This window comes from Macrotis lagotis, chromosome 1 (genome assembly GCF_037893015.1).
Source record: "Macrotis lagotis isolate mMagLag1 chromosome 1, bilby.v1.9.chrom.fasta, whole genome shotgun sequence".
Lineage (NCBI taxonomy): Eukaryota > Metazoa > Chordata > Mammalia > Peramelemorphia > Peramelidae > Macrotis > Macrotis lagotis.
In genome coordinates this window covers 428,508,190-428,535,608 of record NC_133658.1, presented here as the reverse complement: position 1 = coordinate 428,535,608, position 27,419 = coordinate 428,508,190, and the positions used below count along the sequence as shown (strand labels likewise).

General features: G+C 34.1%; 1 protein-coding gene across 18 annotated transcripts in view; it reads right to left on the bottom strand.

Annotated features, from left to right (window-relative positions):
• Positions 1–3,043: 3,043 nt before the first annotated feature.
• The window catches only part of PPP2R5C (protein phosphatase 2 regulatory subunit B'gamma), a 252,300-nt gene continuing 227,924 nt past the window's right edge, over positions 3,044–27,419 (bottom strand). For 6 of the 18 annotated variants that reach the window (XM_074213094.1, XM_074213108.1, XM_074213099.1 and 3 more), the window contains 4 exons: positions 25,782–25,883; positions 23,458–23,530; positions 20,220–20,336; positions 3,047–12,519 (listed from right to left, as the gene is read on the bottom strand). In XM_074213094.1, the coding sequence (XP_074069195.1) occupies positions 12,388–12,519; positions 20,220–20,336; positions 23,458–23,530; positions 25,782–25,883 (424 nt within the window). In that variant the 3' untranslated portion in view covers positions 3,047–12,387. The other 12 variants (XM_074213095.1, XM_074213101.1, XM_074213105.1 and 9 more) reach the window with 9 other exon arrangements.

Genomic DNA, 27,419 nt, shown 5'->3' with positions numbered 1-27,419 from the left:
CACTTAACCCCATTGCCTTACAAAAACCAAAAAAAAAAAAAAGTGATAGGTAAGAAAAGAGAAGACACTGTAGATGGCCTTCTCAAGGAGATTAACCGTAACAGGTGATCGAGGACCAGACTTTTGGGATGGATGTACTGGAAGACATCTGTCTAGCTTTTTTTAATGTTAAGAAAATATTTGTGCCTGTCTGATATTTTCTGAAGGCTTCTGACCCCCTTCCCTTTTATTCACTTTGAAATTTGGACCCAAATTGTTCAGCATGTTCAACATAACTTTCCATTATCAAATGTAAATTCATGAAGATTGAAGCAACTTCAGCCCATTTCTCTAATTCCCTCCTCCAGCTCCCTGACTTTCAGTATTCCAAAGTGGGGTACTTGATCCCATTCATGTAAAGAGGAGATCGCTCTTTGACCCCCTTTCCCCTGACTCCTTCCTGCATAGAAGTGAGCAAGATTCTATAAAGTTTGGCCCACATCCCCTCCATGCTAGACCCTTTAGAGTCTAAGCCCAGTCATTTCTTAAGACTGTTTTCCTTTCTTGTCTGTTCTTAAGTAGCTCACTACTTTCCAGATGAGTTTAATCTATGAACTGTTTATGATAATTGAACTCTGCAGGCCTGGGAATTTGTAGGCCTGTGAATTAAAAGTCTAAACTTCTTACCTTTGGGGTCAATTTGTGAGTTTTTCACTTAAAGAATTCTGATCTTTGGGATCTTTCCCTGATGGTATTGTCCTATTGCTCTATCATCAGATGGATCAAGTGAGTTTCTTTTTTTTAGATTTATTTTTTATTACAGTTATTATTTGAGTTTTACAATTCCCCCCCATCTTACTTCCCTCCCCCCACAAAGAGCAATCTGTCAGTCTTTACTTTGTTTCCATGTTGTACCTTGATCCAAATTGGGTGTGATGAGAGAGAAATCATTCCTTAAAGAAGAGACGAGAAGTCTAAGAGGTAACAAGATCAGACAATAAGATGTTTTTTTCTAAATTAAAGGGAATAGTCCTTGAACCTTGCCCAAACTCCACAGTTCCTATCTGGATACAGATGGCACTCTCCCTCACAGACAGCCCAAAATTGTTCCCGACTGTTGCACTGATGGAATGAGCAAGTCCCCCAAGGTTGAACATCACTCCCATGTTGCTGTTAGGGTGTACAGTGTTTTTCTGGTTCTGCTCATCCAAGTGAGAGTTTCTTGTGGTTGGATAAGATATCCAATTTATAGCCAGTAGAGAAGCAGTCAGTAGACAGGGAGAGACTGAAGATTAGTAAAAAGTGGGAATGACAGGGAATGGCAATCTGCTGGAGAAGAGAATATGAGATGGGCTAATTTGTGCTTATAGAGAAGTTTGTTTTTGCTAAAAGGACAAAAGGTGAGATAGGGTGGAGGGAGGTGTGTGTGTGTGTGTGTGTGTGTGTGTGTGTGTACTTAATGTCAAGAATAACTTACCCAGCAAAACTGAGTATAACACTATAAGGGAAAAATGGATTTTTAATGGAATAGAGAACTTCCAAACATTCCTGATGAAAAAACCTAGCTACATAAAACTGAAGTGAAAACACAGGGATTAAGAGAAATATACAAAAGCAAACCAGAATTACTAAGCAGAAGGAATTACACAATGACAAGCTATTTAATTCTAATGTGAGAAGATGACACAAGGATCCCCTCTGAACCCTGTTATACTTAGGGATCCTATAACTAGACAAGTCAGGGAATGGTTCTGTTGAATAGATGATCTTAAAGAAAAAGAATGGAGAGGAAGAGTAGGAGGAAAATACCAGGGAGGGAAAATCATAACACATAATCAGGATGCACAAGTAGGTCTTATACACAAGGAGAAAGTAATGGAAGAGTGACTGACAATCTTATTTTAATGTGATCAAAGAATACACATATAAACACCAACTGGAACTGCAGAAATACATCTCTCAACAGAAAAGAAGGCAAAGAGGAGGGGGCAATCAGAAGGAAGATGGATTAAATTCTAAGCAAAATATATTTCAGTGATGTACAAAAATATAGCTCTTTCACAGGTAGCAAAGAATTGGAAACTGAAAGGGTTCCCCATCAGTTGAGGAATGACTGAAAAAGTTATAGTATATAAATGTGATGGAATGAATGCTTTTGTATTTTAAAGAAATGATGAAGGGGATGGGGAAGGGTCTGGGAAACCTAAACCCAGAATAAACTGATTTAGAGTGAAATAAACAGCATTAGGATTACAATGGAAAAGAAGTTGATTTAATCAGCCAGTCTGCTTTCTTACCTCCCACTTAACCCTTATCCTCCTTATTGCAAAGGCAAAAAAAGAAAATGCATTACAAACATGGTTGGTCAACCCAAATTTCTACATTGACTATATCCAAAATAAATCTTATTCATTTAACTGGTTTATCCATTACCTGATTTATGGTTAGCTTCTCAGATTCCCACTCTTTGCCACCTGAAAGAACTAATTATGCATCTTTAGAGTTTAAGACTTAAGCTCTAGAGATTTTTGCCATAGTTGTTCAGTTGTTTCAGTCGAATCCAACTCTTCAGGTTCTCTTGGCAAAGATACTAGGGTGGTTTGTTATTTCCTTCTCCTGCTCATTTTTACAAATGAGTAAGCTGAGGCAAACAGGGTTATGTAATTTGCTAAACACCTGACACTGTCTTACTCTTTTCACTTATCCAGAGTTTTCATTTTCTGAGAGAACTTTATGTCCTATTGTTCCCAGTCCAGAGATCACTTGCTGTAGGCAAACCCCAAAATTGAGTTACATAGTTTCAATAGCTAGTGTCTGGAGGCTGGATTTGGGCTCAGGTCTTCCTGACTCCAGGCCTAGGTTTGCTAAACCTAGCTGCCCCCTCCCTTAATCTACCTTCCCTCAAATTCCTATGTCTGTTGAATAAAATTTTATTTCAGTATCTCTGCAGATTATTCTTTCTTTTGAACATTTCAGATTAGAGGTTCAAGGGTTGACCACTCCCCCCGCTCCCCCTCCTCCTTGTTTGTATAAACTTTGTTTTTCTTCACTGTGGTAATTTTCCCTAATCTTCCTTTCCCTTCCCCCACTGTGCATCATTCTTCCCATTCTTAAGATCATGAAGACGTAACTGAACCACTCCCAGTCCTTGTCTAATTGAAGAGATGAGCTAGTTTGGACATGTTAAGTTTGAGATGCCTAAAGTTTATCTCATTAGAAAATGTCTAAAACACAGTTTTTAATCATTACAGCACTTGGGCACAGGAAATTATAGCTGGACTTAAGAGAATTTACAGTTTTGAACCCTTGGGGCATTTATTTAGAGTTTAATGATTTGCAAAGTGCTTTGCATACATGATCTCTTGGGAGATTGTGAAGATAGACCTAGGGTCTAGGTCAAAACCTTGGGGGACACCCTTGACTAGGGGACAGGATACAAATGATTCAGCAGAGGAAGCTGAACCAGAGAGGTAGAAGCAAGAAAGAATTCCAGGAAGATTATCTGAGATGAGGGTTGTTAACAGTTAATACTCAAAAGAGATTGCAAATGGAATATTCATATTTGAGAAAAGGATCTCAGTTTTTGGCAATTGAGAGATGACTGCTTGTAATAATAGCTAACATTTATACAGTGGTTTAAGGTTTATGAATTTAACACAATACTTCATTTTTCAGACTTGAATTCTATTCAATCAACACTGGTAAATGGGTGCCAGATTTTGGTACTGACAATGCAGAGGACAAGATTTAGGCTTAATGTAAGGACTCCCAGTTTGGCTTCTGACCCGGTAGGTATTATGTAGCATAGATCATGGAAGCTGGGAAAACTAAGGAGGACCTCAGAGTTCACAGGAAGAACATACTGTATAGAAAGAAGGATCAAAGTTTCACTTTAACTATTTTTCTATCAATGTTAGGGTTGGAAATTCTAGCTGCAGGCTGCATTGATGGGTTTGGTGACACAGTGGGTGGAGTTCTGGGTCTGTAGGGAGGAAGATCCAAGTTCAAATTTTTTTAATTTAAAAAATTTTTTAACCTATTTTTAAGTCAATGGGGTTATGTGACTTGCCCAGTGCAACACAGCTAATTAGGTATTAAATGTCTGCTTCTGAATTTGAACTCAGGTCCTCCTGATTCCAGGGCCAGTGCTCTATCCACTGCAACACTTAGATGCCCCCTCCAAGTTCAAATCTAACCTTAGGCATTTGTTAGCTATGTGACTAAAGGAGAATTACTTAATTTCTGCCTGTTTTCTCTACTTCAATGGGGAAATAATAGAACCTATCTCACAGTGGTGTTGAGAGGATCAAATGAGATCCTTACAAAGCAGTTAGTAGTGTGCCTGGTACATAGCATGGGCTTGTCTCTGAAATATGTTAATGGTTGTTTCCTTCTCTTTTCCCATATTGACTTTAACAAGTGATTTTTTAACTATGCAGTGAAAGAGGGAGATCTCTAAGTCAATTCTACTTCTGTGGTCACACTGCACTGGGAATAGGACAAAAAAGCCTCTTAGAAAATGAAAATTCAAGGTAAGAAAGACACTATCAGGTGCCTATTGGTGAGTTCAAACCATTAACTCTGGACTTAATATATTCTAACATATTGAAGAATAGACAATGCGATTGCCAGTTGCTTTTCAGTGACCACTGAAAAAGTCATTTAGAGGTACCAAAAGCCTGGAGAAAAGCAAATGCCTCTACATTTTCCAAAAGGATGAAGTCTATAAATAAGCCAATGAGCTTGACTTCCAATTATGGATGTTATAGATTATTTTATTAAAGAGATTTTTTTTTCAGCACTTAGAAGGGAAAACTAAATTAACTAAAATCATTATGACTTAAAAGAACAGACTAAACAGATTCTCTTAAATTTTTTTTTTTTGTTACAGAATAACTAGAATGGTAGAGCAGTGAGGATGATACAGAGAGAGTATACTTAGATTTTGGCAAAGCATTTGATGGTTTCATGCTAGAGCCCTGTGAATAGGATAAAGGAATATGGGATATACAAGCTGAAATTCATTGAATGACAGAACCCAAAAGTCATAAGGTGACTTATAGAATCTTGGGAGTGGTAAGTGTTTCTCTAGCCAAGTATCCTAGGGATCTGCCTTAGGCCATGTATTATTTTAAATCTTAATGTGAAGCTCTGAAAAGCAGTTTATCAGATTTGCAAAGAGCACTAGGTGAGGATTTGCCAACATGTTGGATTAACATTAGGATAAATCTAACAAGAAATTTAATGGAATAAATGTAAAGTTTTAAAAATTTTTCACAAGTATCTGTTGGAGATATGACTAAAATGTGTGTGTGTGTGTGAAAAAGATCTGCGTGTTTTTAGTGAACTTAGTAAAAGCAATGTGGCACGGCAAACAAAAGTAATTACTGTCCCAAAACTGCACTGAGGAGGAATAGCATCCTGGGACAAAAGAAATCACTATTATAGGGTTCCATGCGTCAGAACATCTTTCAATTCAAGGCTTTACATTTTAGAAAGGATATAGACAGAAAGTACATCCTGAGGAACGCAAATAGGTTGGTGATGGGACTGGACCATATATCATAGAAGAATTAGTTGAAGGAACTGGTCTGTTTCCCCTGGAAAAAAGTGACATGGCACCACTCTGCCAAGTATTGGAAGAGAAAAAGCATTAGATTTGTTGTGCTTGTCACCTGACAGGAGAGTTTGGAATAATAGGTGGAGCTGTAGTTGTAGATTTAGACTTGAAGAAAAAACTTCATACCTTTCTAAAACACACCTCTTCTAAAGTGGGACGAGCTGCAGGAGGTCTTCAAGAATCAACTACAAGTTTACTTGTTAGAGATGTCCTAAGACTCAGTCAGGGATGAGTTGGCTGGACTAGAAATCCTCTGTTGTAGTACCCTTCAGCTCTCAGCTTCTGTAAGCAGTAGCAACTTTAGAAATAAAACTGTCTGGAGTACAATTAGACCTTTAAGTTCCTAGAGAGCAGAGTCATTTTATCAAGCAGAGCCTAGGGCAGGACTTTTGTGCATAGTAAATACTGGCTTAATTGTGGAACATATTCAATTCTCTTGGTTTACATTTTCCATTAAAAACAAGGTTGTGTAATATTGAAGGTTATTCAAATTCTTTTCTGCTGGATTCTATTACTACAATATCTCAAATTTCATTGTTTAATTCATCTTAAAATATGTCCTCCATTTGCTGAAAATAGATTCAATGAGATTACTTCACAATCTGAACTGGTACAGGTTTGTGGGTGGTTAATGCTGCCTATGACATGGATTCATCATCACTTTGATTTCTGGAAAAAAGGACCCCCAAACAATCCATATATGACTATAATATAATGATATATTTCCTTGTGTGGCCCAGATCCGGAAGGCAGTTTTGAAAAAGGGACTCTGGAAACATTCTGAACAATATCATTTTTGACTGGTGTTCCTGGGCCAAGTACTAGTCCATTTCTACCACTTATACCTTAGATACTTTCTTCATGGTTTGTATTTTTGGTTAAGGTATCTCTATCACATTATGTACAGACCTTTTGGTGGGAAGACTTAATTGTAAGTTTCTAAACTGTAAATCTTCTTTCTCTTACATCTTATAAATGTTCATTTTAAAATTTTCAAACAGGGTCAGTATCTCCAGTTGTCTTGTAAGAGAAGAAAAATGATTAGTTTTTTCTTCTCAGCTTTTTGATGCATTGATATTGTGAGTGCTAATCTTAGAAAAACTTCTGGCAAGCCAATGATTTTTCTTCCTTTTGTACTCTCTTCTCCTCAATAGACAAAAGAAATACATATTCCAGTTCACTGGACAGTAGGGTTGTTTTGAAGGGGGCAGCAGGGAAAGTGAATAACATTGCCCACTTAACTCCTCTTTGGAATCTTGGAAAATGGCATTTATATATAATTTACTTCAAAGAGTACATGTTTCTGATCCTAGAGTTAGTGAAAAATAGGTTAGCTTCTTGAGGTAATCATCTTTTTTTCTACTTCAAATGTGGTTTGAAATGAAATTTAGGGACGGCTAGGTGGCTCAGTGGATAAAGCACCAGCCCTGGAGTAAAGAGTACCTGGGTTCAAATCCAGTCTCAGACACTTAATAACTACCTAGCTGTGTGTGGCCTTGGGAAAGCCACTTAACCCCATTTGCCCTTGCAAAAAAAACCTAGAAAATAAAAGAAATGAAATTTAGTTTTTCTTCAAATTCTGTAAGAATCTCCAGCATCTTCTTACAAATTAGCATCAGTTTTTAGTCCTTCAAAAGTTGCTTTATCTAAAAAACTTGACTTTCTAGAAGATATGTTTTGTTCCTCATCCTGTGTTTTTCCTTTAATTGTGAAGAGATGCAGAAAACTGAATTGCTCCTGGAATTTGCTGCATCTTGAATGAGTAAGAAAGTGAAATGAGAGTATGTAAAAAGGAGTGATTAAACAGTAAAATTTTTTTCATTATTTTTCCTTGCTATTTTAAAAGACAGTTCCAGTTCAGACTCTAAAACAAAAATCATCAATTAAGATTTGATAGAATCTGTTATGAGGTAGGAAGATATTTCTCCCTCATTAGGGACCATTATGAGAAATCCCTTAAATGGAGGCCATTTCTATTCTTACTAGATACAAAAACAAAAAGCAGTGTTATTAGGTAAAAGTCTGTTTCAGTAGCATTTGAATCTACAGGTGATTTTTCCCAGAGCATTTCTACCAGAAAAACTTCACAGTGTAAGATTTTAGTCGTTTAGTGGGAATTGTAAAGGAAACAACTTTGAGGGTATTTATGCAGTTAGAAAGGAGCTGAATACCATGGGGAAATGCTAATGTGGCTGTCCTCAACTAGTAAGACTATGAGATCCATTGACAAAAGTAGATTTTGTGGTCCAGTTGAATTACTGTGGAAGTCAATAGGAAATGGTTATAAAATACTTATTTGCTTAGAGACAACTTATCATGAAGTACATTTTAGAAGAAATCACCAACACTAAAGATTGAAATCATGACTTAGAGATAATAATCTCTTTTTTTTGGGGGGTAGACCTCACAGGGGACTTTCTCCATAGGCAGTTTTGCTGAGATTCTAATGTGTTTTCCAGTAGAGCATTGTCAAATGAATGTCAAAAAAAAAAGATTTTGCCCTATTTGTTAGTTTTTTTGCCCTTTTTATTTGTTAGTTAATAGGAATAAGCATAAGACAATCAAGTAATCCTTTTGATTCTTATTTGAGTAATGCATTTAACTACTAAACAAACCCCAACAAAAAATAGCCTCAGTATATTAGCCTGATTCTGTAAAAAATACAAGCAATGTTAGCTCTATATGAATATTGGAACATGAAATCCCTTTGTTCCCCCAGAAATTGTAAAAAAGATGACTTCAAGGCCCATGTTTTCATTAGCTGAATACTGTGTCCACTGATGCTGTCAACACCCCACACCACAATACACAGGTTTCATGAACTGCTATGGCTAAACCCCTGGCAGTCACATATATTTAGAGTGTGACCCCATGTGTGACACAGGAAGTAAGTACAGCATGAAGTCTAAGCAGCAGAGTCAGCTTGGAAAGATTCAATCTTTCTATCCCCGACAGTGCTTTGAGCAAGGTAGGTGTTTTAAGAATCACTGAATTAGGTAGTTAATAATTTTGGGGAAAGCAGCCTAATGTAAAGATTTTTGGATTCTAGTTAGCTCTTCACTAACTTGCTATGATTGATTTACATCAATTCTTCTCTCTGGATTTATTTCTTCTTCTATAAAATGACAGTGAGGCTAGTCACATCTGGCTTTGTTCTATGAAAAACCATTATATAAAATTTCATTTTAAAACTGAGTTGTTAGCATAACACTGCAAGTGTTGGTGCTTTGGGAACAGTATATACCCAATGCTTTCTTTTTCTTCATTATATTTCTTTGTTAGACTTCTATAAGATTGAATATTAATTTCAAGGGAGAAAGCACAGCTTAGACTAGCTCTTTGATCTCTAGCATGTACTATTATCAAGCCTTCTTGAAATACCAGGGTGTTATATTTATGTATTTTAAAAAATTATTTATTTAACACATTAGTGCTTTCTAGTGAAGCACTTTGCTGTTAAATAACTGTGGAAGAGGAAGCAGAATCTTGTTCTCCTGTCTCCTTTGGACAGCACTCTCTCCTTTAGAGAGTATTTAATATGCATATTAATATTCATTAATCTCAAAACTGCATTACTGATCATAGTAACCAACTTAATAGGATGTAGAAAAAAACATTATCTTGGATCAAATGTTATAAATGTAAATGGCTATTATATTTTCAAAACCTCTTATATTTTGCTAGATATTTTCCTTAAATTCAAGTAATGTTATTTCTGAAACTTCCAAAACTCCCCCCTTTGGATCCGGCTCATGTTAGCTAATCAGAAAAAGGGTCAGGCTGGTAATTTAAAAAAGACAGCATTCTATGAAAACTTTTATTTACAAAGCTTCAAAATTAGTTTATGGAGCACTTTAAAAAATAATCGTTAACTGCAAGCCTCCTTTCTAATTTTCATACCAATATCTATGTATTCTGGATGAAACAAAAACCAAAACCAAACCAATGTTATTCTGAGTATTGGAGCAGATTACCCAGCACTGTAGCTGAAGCTATATTTAGTTTCATGATGAACAAGTAAAACTCACATGTTCTTTATTTAGACCATATAATACACCATTTTTAGAATTTTAAAATTAGATAAAAGAGCATATTAAATGGCAAGTGTATGAAGTTTCTCTTCATAAACAATGTCAGAACAAAAAGTCTTGAATTATAAAATGTTAAAAAATATGTAGGTACAGTTGAACTTAACATTTCACTAATGCTTAAAGTTACAGATATTGTCTAAAGAAAAATAATTGTGCCACTTACCTATGTTTGCTGTTTCTAAGAATGTTTTTTATTCTGTACATAGGACATTTTGTACAAAATATGAAGTCTACATTTTTATTACTTATTACCATAAACAAAGTACAATGTATGTACAATATTAAAATGAAGCCATACTAAAGCCACACTAAAAAGACACTTGTAATATTGTTGACATTCCTGATACACAGGTATGTTTTGGAAAATGTAAAGATGTTAAACATAGAACTTCATGAAGAAAAACAATCACCAAAATTCTAGCTTAACATTCAATGGAGTAGTTTTAAAATTAGCTCAGTATAAATTACACGATATATCTGGACAATAAGTGGAACAGTTAGCATAGAGAATTCTTAGTATTGACTATGAAAATTTGAATGGGCCAAAGTTATCTTTATCAGGGTCATACTTCTGACCTAAGTAGAAATTAGTTTCTCTCAAAAAACCATCATATTTATCTTTTTTTGGTGAATGTTTAACTTCAATAAAGAGCAGAAATAAAACTTAGAGATGTTCTTTAAAAACTGAGCTTTTACATAATCAACCAAACATTAATATATATGCTTTTTTCTCCTAGGGCAAAAAAAAAAAAAGATTACCTCTTTCCAGAAATCTCTTGCACAAACATAGTGAATACCCCAAATCAAATATATTGATAATCTACCAGCTAAAGATGGAAGTTCAAACAATGGTATATCAAAATACATAAGACACTGCTTTATACAATAAAAAAGCACCCTTTTTCCCTCAAAAGGAGAAGGCATCTAAACTTTTTTTTTTAAATCATAGATTTTCAAAATGGTAAAGCAGATACTTTTCAAGTTTCACAGGAAATATTTGTTCTTACAAAGTGGACTTTTCCACTTTAAAGCAGGGGTAGTTTTTTAATTATGTTCTCTCTCATTACAATAAATCCCCTCCCCCCCAAATGATTTTCCTCCAAAACAAAAGGAAATAAACATTGGAAATGGATTTTAAATGAAATTGACAGATAGCAGGCACTACATCTGCACAAGTTTATCTATATGTCTGCTTTTCACAATATCTTTTATGGATGCAGGAGACCTCATTTTATTGTTTTAAAAAAAGTCTTAAAGAAGCCACATTTTATCTTCTTATGCATTGACATTTAACATTTAAGTTATATCATCTTACTGTCAGAGACAAAAGAAACTAGAACCACCCATTTAGAATAGCAGAACACATCTCAAACAGCTTTCAAGCAGGATAAATAAGTCAAAATACTGGCCACCCTGAGAGAAAATAAAAAATAGACAAAGCACTAAGTTAGAGTTCCCTCCCTCCCTCCCCCGTGCTGTTCCATTTCAAACAAAAAGTACATTACATGCAAGTAAGTTTGTGGAATATATAGCAGCATTTGAAGTTCAATGGAAACAGATGCAGTTTCATTTTACTTGTGAGGTGTATTTGTAACATGTGTGCTCTTTTCAACAGAAAAAAATATACATTTACGCAGAATTACCATCACTGTTGCTTCCTCTAAGCTCTGAGACCAACACTTACTCAAAGACAAAGAACAATGTCATTTTAACACCTGGTACATTATATAATTGATGTTTAGTTTTGCTGGAAGGCAGCAGGTTAGGTTAGGCAGAGAAATAATTCAACTTAAAATGACCTTATTCTAACTTTTCTCCAAAATTCTGAACTCTTAGAGCCCAAATATTTTATTAAGGTTCAAGAGCCTGGATAAGGGGCAACAATGTTCAATTAAAGGCAGAATAGAATTTGGAAAATGAAAATGAAACACTTTAAAAAATTTAATCCAATTCCAGTTAAGGTAGATAGAAATGCTCTTAGGTAAAGTTTCTTCTACCATTTTACTCCTGGAATACTGGTGCTGTATTAAAGACCTGAAGATATGGCTTTAGATATATGTAAAACTACTAAGACATGATACACATGTCTCTATCCGAAGTAAAGATATAACAAAGAAAAACAACAGTGACTGAGGATTGTCATAAGTCAACTTTTGTAAGCTGTGTTAAAATCAAAATGAAAGAATCATTTTCATGTAGTTTAAAAACTGCTGGTATGAATAATGTAGAAATAATTTCAAAGTTATAAAGTCTTAAAATGTATAATACTTTCAAGCATACTCTCAATTTTGAAACATTTGACATTATCATAGTACCAGCTACTTTTAATGGATACAAATTCTGTTATGTTGGAATATGGAGTTCATTATGATAACAGGGTGCTTTTCTATTTGGCTCTAATGTTTAACTGAAATACTCATATTTAGAATATGCTGGGGTTATGACGGCACCACCACCTGAAAAATGTGGTCACTTAATACTTATCAACCCAAGGTTCTGCAAAATGGAGCCTGATAATTTACCATTGTTTGAACTACTGATCTTGAGCTGTATGCTGAATTAAATTATTGCCTACAGAACTGGGTTGAAGAAAGCTTTTGACTTTGAGTACAACTGATTTGTATGGCACAAGATGTATGTATTTTCTAATAAGTCGAAAAGAATATGCCTCCTCCCCAAATATTCCATGGTAATAAGCTAATGCCCATCATGTGATATTATCTCATCAGCTCTGCAATGGGATTCCAAGGCTTTCATGGTATAGATATCCTGAGGCAGTTCTGACTTGCGTCGCACAAGAGGACGATCCTTTTTCTGATCTTTCTGTGCCTGAAATTAAAAATGCAATGATGTTGGCTGAAAACTAAGCTATCTGAAAGCATGAGATACATTTAAAGTGGTTAAAAATTGGCTAAATACATATTTTATGAAGGTTTTTTTCTGTTGCTGAAAACATCAAATAATAACAAGGGGATTTCTTCAAATGAACTAAGAAAGGGAAATAGTATGTGTCAAATGTTGACGTTTTTGCATGTTTATTATTATTTGTAAATAGCTCATAAATTTATTTATTCCATTTCATAGACTTTTTTCTCAAAGTTTTCTCAGCCCCATTTCTAACTGTTTTGCAGAAGGCCTTTCATTTATAATTTGCTGCTGTAGTCAAGTTGTAGTCCCATACTGAACTTAAAGCAGGGAAGTTTCATATAGTTTTCAACTGGAGGTAAGTAAAGAGAAGGAATGACAACTATTTAAAATTAAGATTTAAAATTGTAAAAGGTGTATGACATACAAAGTTAAAAGGACTATTACTGAAATGTATTTAATTATATTCTAATTCTTTCATGTATAAGAATATACATACCCTCATTCTCTACCATTTGGAATTCAGAATACTACTTTTTCTTTCTGGGTAATGTCTGTTGAGTTAAATAAGGCCTCCTTTTTTGCATGTGAAACTGAATAAATGTGGCTTTAAAGAAAGGAGTCCCAATATTAAGAATATTTGAGGAGCTGATTGATGGTAGCAATCCTTATATCAATGATATTTTAAAATAGTAATAAAAATAGCAATATTCACATAGTATTAAATATTAAGCAATAAATATCAAAATAGCTATCAATTTATATTTTTGAGGCAATAAATTAGCAAGCTACCCAAAATAGCCATGAAGCAGATGTCAGAAAAGTTTTCTATTTAAAAAAAGCTAGTTAATTAGAAACCATCTCAAATAATATGCAAACAATCGTCTTTTCCTTCCCTTTGGTTGAGTCAAATACATTAGCATCTTAGAGCTGTGGAGGAAAAAACTAACGACAACATTGTAAACATAGTAATTAACTGTCAAGAATATTGTATCAACATCCAGATAAAATTATTCCTTAACAGTAAGTCATCTGACAACAGAAGTGAGGCAACTTGTTATCGTCTTAGTTTCACCTTTCTGACACCTAACCATACTAACTTTTGATAAAAAGAACATCAAAATAGTGCACAGCTATGTAAAACAAAAATAAACCATGTATAAACATTAGAAATCTATTAGATGAAGGTTACATTTGCAAAGAAATTTCCCTTAACTTTTTCCAGTGATTATTTGGGGAATAATTCTTTGAATATGATCTACAGAAACAGTGATAAGATTAAGACTTAAAAAACCTTCTAATTTGATGTTATTTTGGGATTACTTCCTATAAGTTAATTGTTTTTATTCACAATGATGAAATAATTCAAATTCTTCCAAGGAAATCATTTATCTTTTGAGAGTCCTTTTCCTTAGGAATGACGGTAAGTGTTAAATTCCAGTTAAGAAATATGTCCAACAGAACTATCAACCTCCTGTAGGACAAATCTTCCTTATGTATTCCTCTGTACTATTAAATTTTTCTTTGAATCACAAGTCACAGATGCCATAAAAAAAATCAATCTAGAACATTTAGTCATTTTAGAAGCGAGTATTTCTATTTTCACAGTAATGACAGTGATTAAAACCTTAGAAATGATGAATCTGAATTCCGAAAACTTTCTGCAGGGCAAAAAACTGTGACACATATATAGAGATTTTGTAATTAATTTAGTGGCTCAAAAAGAGAACAATTTTAAAATTCACAAGGGAGAAAATAAGAAAACAGAAGTGAAGACAGACATGCAAATCATCAGACTGAATGAATAATGCTTGCTGGAGGAGATGGCAATCACAAATATATTAGGATGATTACTGAAAAAAAATCACTTAGCAACAGATATGAAACAAGTACTGTTTTTCTTTTTAAATCCATAAGAAGGCTTCAGGAAAGAGTGAAATGACAAACTTTTGAAGTTTCCTTTAAAAGGATAGGCTCTGAGATAAATATAAAAAGTAACAGAATAAAGTGTGTATAAGTCCATTTCTCCCCTTCTAATAGTATTAGCAGCTCACTAGAATTCAATTCAGGATAAGACTAATAAAAACTCAGTAAGGATTGAAATTTTGAAATTTCTGGACTATTGTCACAAAGTTGGAATGATATGAAAAAAGGAAAATACTTCATGCATAAAATTATGTTCTTTTTCAGTTCTGTTGTTTTCCAAAGTCAATTTTTAAATACACTGTACATGTTTAATAATGAATACCTTCACTTCATACTTTTCATCTTTTTACACCTTCCTTATCTGCAAGGGTGTAACTGATTTTCTCCCGATCAACTGTTAAAATAAGAATTGCAAACATTTTAAGTTTCTCTGTTCAAAATACGATTCATATTTAATTTAGTAGATTCTATCTTAAGTCTCTTTAGAGGAGCTCACACAAATTTTAAAGTTCTGAATGAAAATTTTGGATTTTACATATTCCTCAAAACTATTATCCCAATGAATTTTTTCAGAGGAATGGAAATGAACACCTTTAATTATGAAATTGTCTTAGTGGTTCCTTCTCCAGATGTTTCTTTTTATTTGTTACGTTAATATAACATAACTTTCAAACCCTATGACTATTCCTGATTTGAATATAAATTATTTTTAAGGAATCTAGTTCAAATTTAAGTACTTTATCTCTTTGAAAAACAAATTTAACAAGCTCAAAACCAATGAACACAAATACTATAATAGCACAAAAGTCAATATGCCAAAGATTCAGTTATAGCATTTCTTAAAAAAAGAAAAAAGGACACTTGATTTGACTTCTCTTTCCTTTCCTAAAAAGTGATCAGTGGTGACTGAACTTGAAAAATGAATATGTATTAGATAACCAATTATTAAAACAATGTTAAAGGTTCAAAAGCAGATTCTGTCATCAATATTTTATAAATGGAGGCTCTACTCTTATTATCACATAACCTAGAATAGCTGAAGTTTGGGACAAGATTTTTAACTTGGTCCTTTGGAAGTTATGGGTCAGTGGGTTTTTATCAGAACAGAATTATTCATATGGCAGCCTCAAAGATTTGGTATGATCTAAAATATAATTCATAAAAAAAGAATCACTTCCTCTAATAAAACAAAGCTGTGTATTGTTTTTGTATTTATCTCATGCTCCCTGTGATACAGTTATTTGTATAGTCTGGTTGCTTCACCAGACTGTAATTATTCCTTGAAAGCAATTTGGTCCACTGTGTCTAGCATAGAGCCTTGAATAAAGCATATACTTAATAAATATTATTGCATAACTGAATAAATCCCCCTTCAAATGCCTGCTCTTCTAGGATGATACTACAAGTCCAATCAAGAAACAGTTATTAAGTCCCCACTATGTACCAGGCTGTGGGAAATGTTACCCATGTGAAAGATGAAATTCTCTTCCTGTTAGAACATATATCATTGTTTCTAGAAAGTGCTCAGTGACTTAATGATCAAGGACTATTTAAATATTTCACTGGGCATCTCCCAAATGATGAAGATCAAAGCCAGAGATAGATCTTTATGAATTGCTAAAAAGCTTTAAATTGATTCTCTGACACACAACCTGTTCAGGATTGTGCAGATATTCTGGTTGGGGTGGGGGGACACCCAAGAGCTCATGACCCCTTGGGAATAGTCTTTAAGGGGCCCAGAATCAATCAATCGGTACAAAGCATTGTGGTATAAAGAAAATGACTAAAGTGTCTATTTCCTTAAAAAGAAGTACCTGAAAATCTGCTGGCATATTTGAGGCTGTTTAGAACACACAAATAAACAGAAAATGCTTCAAGTCAAAAGAGCCTTAAGGTCTAAGGAAAACTGCTTGGGTCCTTTTCTATCTACTACTTCTTTCCTGTCTTTCCTCATTTGAAACAACTCTACCTCAGTCTGCTCAGCTTGACTCGCCCAAGGCTATGTGATATAGAATAAGAATAATGAATTGAGAACAAAGAGACTTCAGTTCTTGTCTCCACATTGGGCACTAACTTGCCATGTGACTAGGGACAAATTGCATGCTCGCTGTGACATCATATGTACAAAGGGCGGCGTGGATTAGACTCAGTATCACACAAAAACAGACAAAAAAGGTGATACAATCCTGTCCCAAAGGAGTTTAAAATATGGTATATAAAAATATGCCAGATGGCTCATGTCCCCAAGAAAATCCTTTGTACCTGGGGGATTTAGATCCAAGGTGCTTTCCAATTCTAAAATGCTATGGTAGCTTTCATGGTATTTTTGTGCATTCCTGTTAGGCATTTATTTATATTTCTTTGAGTGTACGAAATTCCTTTTTAAAGGAATATGCTGGGGTGGTTAAGGGCTGTTAGGTAACTAAAGAGATAGGCAGGCAGTGAAGTGAAAAGAACACTGGGCCTGTAATCAGGAAGACTTGAATATAAGTCCAGCCTCAGAACTTTACTATCTGTATGACTCAGTTTTCTTTACTGTAAAATGGGAACCATGGCACTATCTCATAGGGTAATTATGAAGAACAAAGGAGACAAATATTTGTAAAGAACTTAGTACAGTGTCTTATATTTGGCAAACAATTAAAAAATGCTTGCTCCCATCTCTCTTTCCTTTTGCTTAAGTACTTAGGTTCTGGTCCTGATAGTAGCTTGAATGAGACATTCAAATTTTAGTCTAAGCTAACTTATTCCTTGACTTTAGTTCTGACTTAATAGGCTATTTATAAATCAAATTACTTCTCACAAGGTATGGCCAAAGCTCTTAGTGTGCCAGAGACCTATGGTATTCTTACAAGTAATGGTATCTAAATCTCTGGGAATACATTTGTTTGAAGCAATGCTCTAAAAGTTCAAAATTCTGCCAATCCCTGTAATTAAAACCATTCACATGGAGGCATGAAACTTCCATTGAATGAGACAGGTCATCATTTTTAGCTTTCCTAGCCTAAATTGTTTCATGATTTGGGTTCATGGTTTTAATTTTATAGCTGGTTAAAAGATAGTTAACTCTGATTCTCTGCTTCATATTATCAAATCATTAGACTTTCTTAAGAGTTAATGTTGTAGTAGTATTAAAAAAACAGACTAGACCTGTGATTTCACTGGTATAGGAAAATTCTATCAGTGTAGGTCAGAGGCAGGATTTCCTATTTCAAGATCAACTCTCTAACTCTAGTCATTCTGTTTCACAAATAAATTAAGCAAAACTAAAAGGGTAATATTTATTCATTGGGTCCATCCAGAAGAGTGAAATTAAATTCTTTTTTCTTTTACTTTTTAAAAAACCTCTAAAACAGAATAACTCTTGAAAAAACTTAATTTCACAGAGTACTGAATTATCTCACAAAAATATGAAATCCAGTGATAAACAGATTATGCAACATATGGATTACTCATGTTTCCAAAGGAGTCCTTTATACCTTTAAGCCTGCAAATGTTCATAATTTTACAACTTCAGTGAGATAGAAAAAATGACCTATTTCAACACCCAGATTTAGAGATGTCATGGGTGCTGCTATTGAGCCAAAGAATTTGAAAAAAGGTCTGCTGCTTTCTGGTGTTTACTCTATTAAACTCTCTCATTAAATATTATTTAAAAATCACTGCTACTTCTGTCTAGATCCATAATTAACTTGGGATAGTGTATCCTGATTTACTGAATTTGAAAAAAACAAAACAAAAACAATAGTCTTTTTTGCATTAATTTGACTTAATTGTAAGCAAAACATAGTTTGTTATATACTACAGAATGTACAGTCTACAGTTATGATAAAGGGTTTTTTAAAAAATGTTTTGGTAATTAATTTTGCAACTTTTTAAAGGAGTATGTCCAAATTTAGACAGTCTGGTCCTCCAGACTGAAGTCCTCTTGATACCAATCTAGCTTAGCAGGACTTGGAAGAGTTTTCATCAGTTTTGAAACTCAAGATCACCTTTATGCTATAATATACTGTGATGGAGCTATTTCTAGGTCAGTTTTCTTGAATTTGCTATGGCTAAATTCATGCTTATTCATTTAACATATGAATGGGCGATCTGGAGGGATCAAGTAAGAGAGCTACTTAAGTCCCAGGAGAAGCTAAATGATCTATAATAGGAGAAATTCTCCTTTAAAGCTTAACCTGTGAAGTAGTCTCCATCCAATGCAGAAGACTTGACTTTTATTTGGATTCCTAACTACCAAAGATCCACTTCAAGTCCAAAAAGCACAGAACTGGAGCTGGAAGGAACCTTAGGGATTTATTCTAGTGCTCAAAACAGGTTCAGAGGTAAATGAGTTTTATAGCAAGTAACAGAGTCAGGAGAAGAAATCAAGTTTCCTTAGAACCAATGAAACAAAACCTCAGACCAAAAGTAAGGAGAAAACATCCAACAAATGATGACCCAGAGCTCTGATAGCCCTGACTGGCAAGGACCTTTAAAGTCAGAGTTAAATGTGTGAAGTCAGCATAGCCAATGGCAGAGACAGGAACAGAATGTGGAGGTCTCTTGGCTCCCATTCCAGGGAGCCCCTAGACCATGCTGCCTCAGTTGAGTTAATTAGGGGGCCTGAAGGAAGACCTGAGTTCATGTTTGATCCCAGACATACTAGGCAAGTCCCTTGGTTTGCCTGTTTCCTCTGGTGTAAAATGGGGATAAGAATACCATCTGCCTTGCAAGATTGTTGCTAGAATCAAGTGAGACAAAATTTCTTTAAGTGCTTACAACAGTGTCTGGTACACAGTAGGTGCTCCATAAGTGCTTATTTTTCCCTTCCCTTCTTCCACTGCCTCAGTTGATTCCCTTTGGTCTGTGGTATGACCGGTAGAGAGAATTTCACTATAAGGTGAAATTACACAAAAAAAGACCTAGACTTTGTATTTTGATGGGTAGACCCAAATTAGCATGGGAATAAGCAGACTTTCCAGGCAAGAGACTTAAACTTTCAATGGCTCAGGCAAGTTTCTCACACTCTTCAGTGCAGAACAAAAACTGGAATTCCTTAGGAGAGAACAAACACGAAGCTTACCAGGACTTCCATCTAACAATAAAATGGAGGGTGATTTTCTCCCAAGAACAGCTAAATTCTGGAGGGCAGGGATGGTCTTTCTTTACTGTTTTCATTGTATTCAGAGAGTTAGTACTATGTTTGGCTATTTTCAGTAAGTTCTCTGTCTTTCTCAATTCAGAGTTTGGTCCATCCCAAGCGCCTTCCAGTTAAGGTGGAGAGTGAAAAGAATCATTCTATCTTTCAAGGCTCCAGTGTGGCCAAGAGCAGAATGAGTCATTTGGATAAAGAGATACAAGAGGCTGCCTTAGGAATAGAGCTGAAATAGTGGGGGAAGCAGAAGGAGAAAGTGCTTGGGAGGTGGGAGGCTGCTATTGTTTTTTAAGAAAAACAGTTGTACAGAAGTTAAAATTAGTGTGGTTAGCTTTTGAATTATTGCCATTAAAAGATTTAGGTTAAGGAAAATGTGGGTTTTAGGGTACTTAAAAAATAGCCCTGGGAAAAAATAAAAAAAAAAAAATCCAAAACTACCACTTAGTAATACTATAGAAGACCTATTCATGGGTAAAGTTTGCTAAGTGGTTTATCATAATGATTTGTTTAAGACAAAGGTACTGGTACATATAGCACCATCAGCTAAAATTATAAGTATTTATTAAGAGCAGCTCAACTTATCTCCACATAATTTTACCTGACGTGACTCTTCATTGACTGTCTTTCTCAGCATCTGTAAATCTTCATATATAGGCCCATCTGTTTCCATTGCAACTGGAAGATTCATGGTACTGGCTTCACTATACACTGTGTACTAAAATGCAAATTGTTAAAATTGTCACTCTCAGAAAGGAACCACTACATACTTCAAAGCATTTTACTGCCAGGTGAAGTAGTATTTAATTCAAGGAATAATTTTGTTTTAGGTAATTAAAAAGGTCAATTATAATGTGTCTGATCAGAACTAAATATTTCTTAAAGTGTCCCAAACCTTGAAAATCTCAATATATAGTATCCAAGAAAAAGATGCAAACAGAAACTTTTTTTTTAAATTGGAGAAAAAGTATGAGCACTGACTAAGTGAAATACAAGTTTTCTAAATATGTAACAATGGACATATGGTAAGTCATTAGAAATTCTAGTATAAAAATAAAACAATTATGATGCATTCTACCAAAAGTCAGATTTAGGACTGAAAACTAGGCTTCAATCATCTCAAAGTATATCTATAGAAACTCTTTAGTATTAGATTGTTATATGACAAATAGTTAATAGAATCTATAAAATTTAAGACAAAGGACAGAAAGCAATATAATAAAATGTCTATAAAATTAGTGTTTTTTCAATAATTTAAAGAATACATGCTAAGTCATTATAATTTCATACTCTGAAATTTTAACCCATGAAGTATTTTCCATTTTCGAATACTATGTTCAAATACAGATGTTACTATGATTTAGTCACAAATGGTACAGACAGAGATGAGAAGTCAGAGCAATGTTAAATTCACAATGCAGTGTTACAGAAGTTTGTAATTGCCATCACAACATGTTTTATTTGAAGACTATAATTGTGGGTTAAAACTATTACTTTTACATGATTGGGAAAGTTACAAGAATATTGCAAAAGAATGACAATCTAGAGGGGTAACAATCAAACTTTAGATAATTCAATAATTAGGAACGAAAAAAGAAGAAAAACATTTATTATGTTACATTAAGTAACAAAAGTAAACCCATTTTCACCATATGTACCCAGTCCCACATACCTGACTCGTTCTTCCAAAGTAAAGCATAAAAATACTCAAATTCAATTTCTGTATTTTTTTGCAAATACAACATATGGCCTGTATGTTACATATGTGGTATGTAACTGTTTTATAAGACAATGATTTCAACTTGAAAGAGAACACATTCTTAGTTTGTGGATTTTCAAGTGTTTGCTTAGTACAGTATCAATGTTAATAATTTATTAAGCACGATACTTTTGCAACATCAGGCACACACATAGATAAGGCTTCAGGCTCTTACAGTTGTACAGTTTGATGCTATCCTTTAAGAAACCTCCTAGGAGGACTTAAGAATATATTTTTAAATTCATTTGCTTAAAAAAATTCCAATACAATATGCTATGAACCTATTAAGTAGAAAGTGCTTAGCATGAACTTATACACAAAAAGAAAAACAATTTAAAAAAGTGTACTGAAAAAGTTACATTATATACCTTGTGTATCATGTACTATATACTTTAGAGCAGTATTAAAACCTTTCTTTATAACAATTCTTAAAAGAAGTTAACTTTGCCAGTTTTATGAAATGGTATAATGACTGAAATTTAATTTGCACCTCTAACATTAAGATAAAAAAAATCAATAGGTTTATTTTCATAAACATTTAAGGGCTGGGAATAAAACTAGCTCATTTGTTACCATTCTTTTTAAAACAATTTGAGAATTTTAAATAACAAATATATATTTTATGACACAAACCACTCTTAATTATGTACAAGAATTCTGGATCTGAATTTTTACCTCCCTCTTAGCTCCATTTGCTTAAATTGATCTTGAGATTTAACCAAATTGCTTGCCAAAAACCTGATGGACTAGAATGGTAATAAATGCTAGAAAAGAGACTGTTCATTAAGTAGACTTAAGTAATTATATTTTTTAAAAAATATTCTTTAGTTTTAGGGAAAAACATATATAGAGAGAAATCTTTAAACTTTTCCTATAAGAAAAAAAATAACTACAGATCCAAGTAGGAAAACTACTGGGTGTCTCTCTGCATCTTGAGAGTCAGCCAATGCTTCTCACCATGTTAGGAAATTATGTCTTTTTAGCAGAGAAGAAGGGAACCTGGCATAAAATCTTGGTGTAGAAAAGACTCAGAGACTGATATGCAATAAAAGGTATCATTAGAATCAGAGTGACATATCAAATAGAAGGCAGGAGGTAATCAGGTTTCACAACTGATACTATTTTGAATTTACATATATCACACCTACACAAAACCAAAGGTTTCTGTTTTTTAAAGAACTATCCCACCAAAACCGGGAATCAGTTTGAGAACTCCAACTATTTGATAAAAATCTTTTTAATTGCCTTCAGTTTTAAAAGTAACTTTTTTTTGATATGTAGAACTCTGATGAATAAAGGTAAAGGCCAGATTGACTGTCAGCATACATAGCCCAGCAGTATGGGCCAATGGAAAGGGGACCAGATTCAGAGTCAGAAAGCCTGGGTTCAAGGCTTGGCTCTGCTACTTACTAGATTTGTGACTTTGCCCAAGTCACGTGACACCTCTGTGCCTCAGGTTTCCTCATCTGTAAAATAAGGGGTTGCACTAGGTGATCTCTAGTGTGGTCTTCCAGTTCTAACTCCTGTGAAATTGTAGTAATGTGCTGCATACTTGTCATTATTGAAGAGTAAAGCAGTTCTAGAAAAAAATTCATCTGCTTTGTTTTCAATCAATTTAAATTTAACTTATAAAAATCTGTTTCATTTTAAAATGAAAAGAAAATATGCAAAGCTTTGCTTCAGGTTTTTTAAAATCTATGAGTTGTTAGAAAAGAAGCAAATTGCAATTGCAGTCCAAAGACCTAAGGTTCAAATAAGGGTTTCACTGGACCACAGTATAGTCACTTAATTTACATTTTATGGCTACAACTAGATCAACTACATATTTAAAAAAAGAAAATACTTCATAAACTCTGAGGTAACTTTTTGGGGGGGGTAGTGGTGAGGGACACACAAAATAACTACTTGCACGAGAGGAAGTTTACAAAGTTTAAAAGTATTTTTATTGCAGATAGTGCATATACATTATTAGTAGAACTGATTTCTTTCCCCATCTCTAAGATGATATCAAATACCTGATCTTATAATGTTATATTAACAAAAACCCCAAATGTTTTCATGTTACTCTTTTTTTCAGTACCTGGGGATTTGATTTGGCTAGATTTTCTATTTTAACCCATGCTTCTTCTCGTTCCTTCAGTTTTAGTTTCTCTCTGAAAAATAGCAAAATGTTAAATTAAAATATCAGAAAAGAGAAGTTTTAAAAGGTTAATTTCTAAAAATAGACAAAAATAATTTAATTTTGTTTTTATCTTTCACTATCATTTCTGAATATAATCTTACCTCCCCTAATCTAGAACCATCCTTTATAATAAATAATAAAAAAGAATAAAAAAACCATATCAAGTGTGTTTGATATGATATATATTATTCTAAAGGCACAGACCTCTACTTTTGCAGAGGAGGGAAGGCATTCATCGGTACTTAAAAACATTGATTTTTCATTTAACATATAATAGCCTATCACTTTACCCTAGAATCTTCTCGTATGGCACACATTATTTATGTCTAAAGCACATACATAGCAAAAGGAAGATAGGGTGAAGTGAGCTGAAATGCCAGAGTAAATACTATTTTTACCCTAGGTTTTTGTAAGGCAATGGGATTAGGTGACTTGCCCAAGGTCACACAGCCAGATAATTAAGTCTCTGAGGCTGAATTTGAATTCAGGTCCTCCTGACTGACAGGGCCTGCTCTGTCCACTGTGCCACTGAGCTGCTCCTCAGAGCAAATACTACTGACAAGTAAAGAGTCCTGGAGTCAGGCAACCTAGGTTCTGTAACTGTATGACTTTTGGAGAAGTCACTGTCCCAACCAGAGGTTGATCTACAAAATGTTAGAAGGCCGAGAGCAGGACTTCTTAACCTTTTTTGCTATTGTGGGCTCCCAAGGCAGGCTAATGGATTCCTCAAGAAAGTTTTAAAATGCACATTATTTCACATCCTAGTTTATGGACCCTGTGAAGTCTTATAGGATGTAGGGTTGATTTTTTGTGAGGAATTTAATGCAAAGGGTATGTACAAGAATAAACAGAATAAGAAGGACTAGATGGACTGTAATCTGTACCAATGAAGGGAGGACTCATAGATTCAAAATATATAAGTACTGATGTGAATGAAAATGCAAATGTAATTCTGGGGAATGCAAAAAGCTTTGTCAAGAAGGAAGACACCAAAAATATTTCATAAAAATGAAATCTTCATGCTATTTTAAAATATATTAATAGGACACAGGAAAAATGACCAATTGATTTATTTTGTTTATTCTCACTAATCTGGGCTGATCAACTGCCAGTGGGGGTAAAAAAGTTCTGAATACGGCTAAGGGAATCGTGGTAAATGATTTCCAACTGGGATCCATTTTTAGTTGTTCAATACGACTAACTAGGGCATTCCATCCTTTCTTGAAATGTCCTATGTAAGCTGACAGATCATTTCTTTTTTCTTATCATTTTGACTGCTTATCTAAGCTCTGCCGTAAACTCCTATCTTCTCATTTTTCTTGTTTCCTACTCTGGCATACAGGTCTGATAGACAGAGGTGCCAATGTCTCTGGAAGGTGGCAGGGGGTGGTGGTAAGGAGGGAGTGGGGTGCAAAGAATCAGATGTGGAGACAGAAGAAACCTGGTTTGGAACCCCACTCCTGACCCTTGCTCACACTGTGATAGAAGGTCATTTAACTTCTCTGTGACTGATTTCTCAATGTAACATGGGGAAATTCTTAAATGTAACATGGGGAAAATAGTTACTGAATGCAGAAAATGGTTCCTGTAGGCAGTATATACTTCACAGGATCTTCTGAAGGTCAAATGTCAAAAGAGATACTGTATAAAGAGCTGGGTAAATCTTTAAGCACTAGGAGAATGTTCGTTATCTTCCTTTAATTTGGTGGTTTGAAGCTAGGTGGAAAGCAGTCATCTTCCCCAGGTGATTGATGTGGTCTAACCTCCTGCAATGGTCTATGGGTCCAAGTCATGAAAATGAGAAGGAAGGAATAAAAAGTGGGGAAAAAGGGAAGAAAAAGGGAGAAGAAATGGGGAGATGGAAATTAAAAAAACATCTTCATATAAGAAAAGAAGGAAAGGTAGAGAATGGAGGAGAAGAAAACTGACTTTAGAGGGAATTAAAATAACTTGAATTGATTTATTATATTTCTCTCTTAGAATTTTTGCAAGTATTATTTTTCCTGGACAGAAAGCCTATTTAAAGTATTAAAAAACCACATTCTATAAAGTATATCCATAAGAAAATTATTACAATAACAGTTGAAGTTGTTTATCCTGACAAAGAGGGCCACAGCTTTACTTTATAGTTAAGAGGAATTTTCTAGAATAAGTAATGTAAGCTGATAAGCAACAATTAGGAAGACACTGCAGAAATAAGAATTTACAACAATATAACTTACTTCATTTTCTCTGCTTTAAATTGTTGCGTGCAGTCATCAAATAGTTTTTGGTTCATCTCCATGAAGAGTTTCAATGCATTATATATCAAGCCATGTATTGTTCTACAAGTAAAATTTCAGGTTGAAATTTAATACTTTAAGCTGAATAATTTGCTATACTGGTCAATAGTAGCCAACTGTCTAGATAACAGGAGAATTAAATCACTTTGGGAGAACATTTAATTTGTATTTAAATTTGATTAAAATATATAAACTTTTAAAACTAAATAGTCTCAGAAAAACACTTGTGTAGTATTATTTTAAACAAAAGTCAATGTCTGAAGTGTTTTAAAAAATTTTAAGAGTTTTACAAATTTTATTAACTGAGGAGCTAAGGACTGCAACCAGAAGGAACTATTAATGTTCACCTAGTCCAACTCCTACCTAAAAACATTTTCTATAGACACTCAGAATTAAATTTTGATATTCAAACTTCAAGGAAAACTGCTTAAATTTATTCTTAAATTCCAATTACCTTTATTTAATCTTAAAAAAATATTATATAGCATACTTAGGAAAACTTCCTTTGTAGACCAACATCATATTTTGAAAGTATATTCAACATTTTTAATCAACATTTTAATCAATTTTAGTTGGCACCCAATAGTTTTTTCTTTTTTAGACATTATTTAATATTGATAATGTTCACATCATGAAAGTCATGTTTTAAGAAACAATAACTCAAAGTAATCAAATTATACTGAGTAGCACTATAACTACACAGTGTGTCAGCTTTTCCACCCATTTATAAACTCAAAACCTTATCCATGCTAATGAAAAAACTATCATTACCAGCATAGGGAAATGCTCAAATAAATCAGGAACAACGTAAAAAAAAAAGAACTGGGTGCAAATAAGATCGCCAGAAGGGCATTGTGATATAATCAAAGACACCCACTAAGGAATCAGGAAATCTTTTAGTTTTAGCTCTGTTATTCTCCTGTTGTATGAACTTAGGCCAATTCCCATCCCTTCTCTGGGCTTCAGTTTCCACATCTCTGAAGTGAGGGGAAATCAATATGCAGAGCAAGATATCTTTAGACATTAGCAATATATAGGAATTTGCTTTGATTGACTATTAAAAAAAGTAATCTATAATTTTATCAGTGTGGGCATTCTCTTCACTACAATACTATATGGCTGCAAGAATCTTTACCCTGTGGCCAGCTAGGTGATGTGACTCTCCTAAATTATCTAAGCTGGTTCTTAGACATAATCTTCTGTTAGTTCTTTTTTTTTCTGTTAGTTCTTTAAGGTGATAATTATATTATTTCACATTTCTATTTCTTTAGGTTTTAAAAGCATTTTTCTCACAACAGGACTGTCAGAGAGGTTCTAGTATTAGACCTTTTAGAGAGCTGAGAAACAGTTTCAGAGAAGTGAAGTCCCAATTTGCTTATGATCACAAAGGTAGTTAAGTATCTAAGACTAGAAATCCAAACCCTAGTTTCTTATATTGAAAACAGAGAGAACTGCATAGTAGAAGCATGGGGGTCTTAAGAATGAATGAGTTCCCTTTCACTGGAGTGTTTAAGAGGCTGGATGTCAGGGATACAAAGATTAGGGGATTTCTGGGTAGATATGAGTTAGACTGCCCTA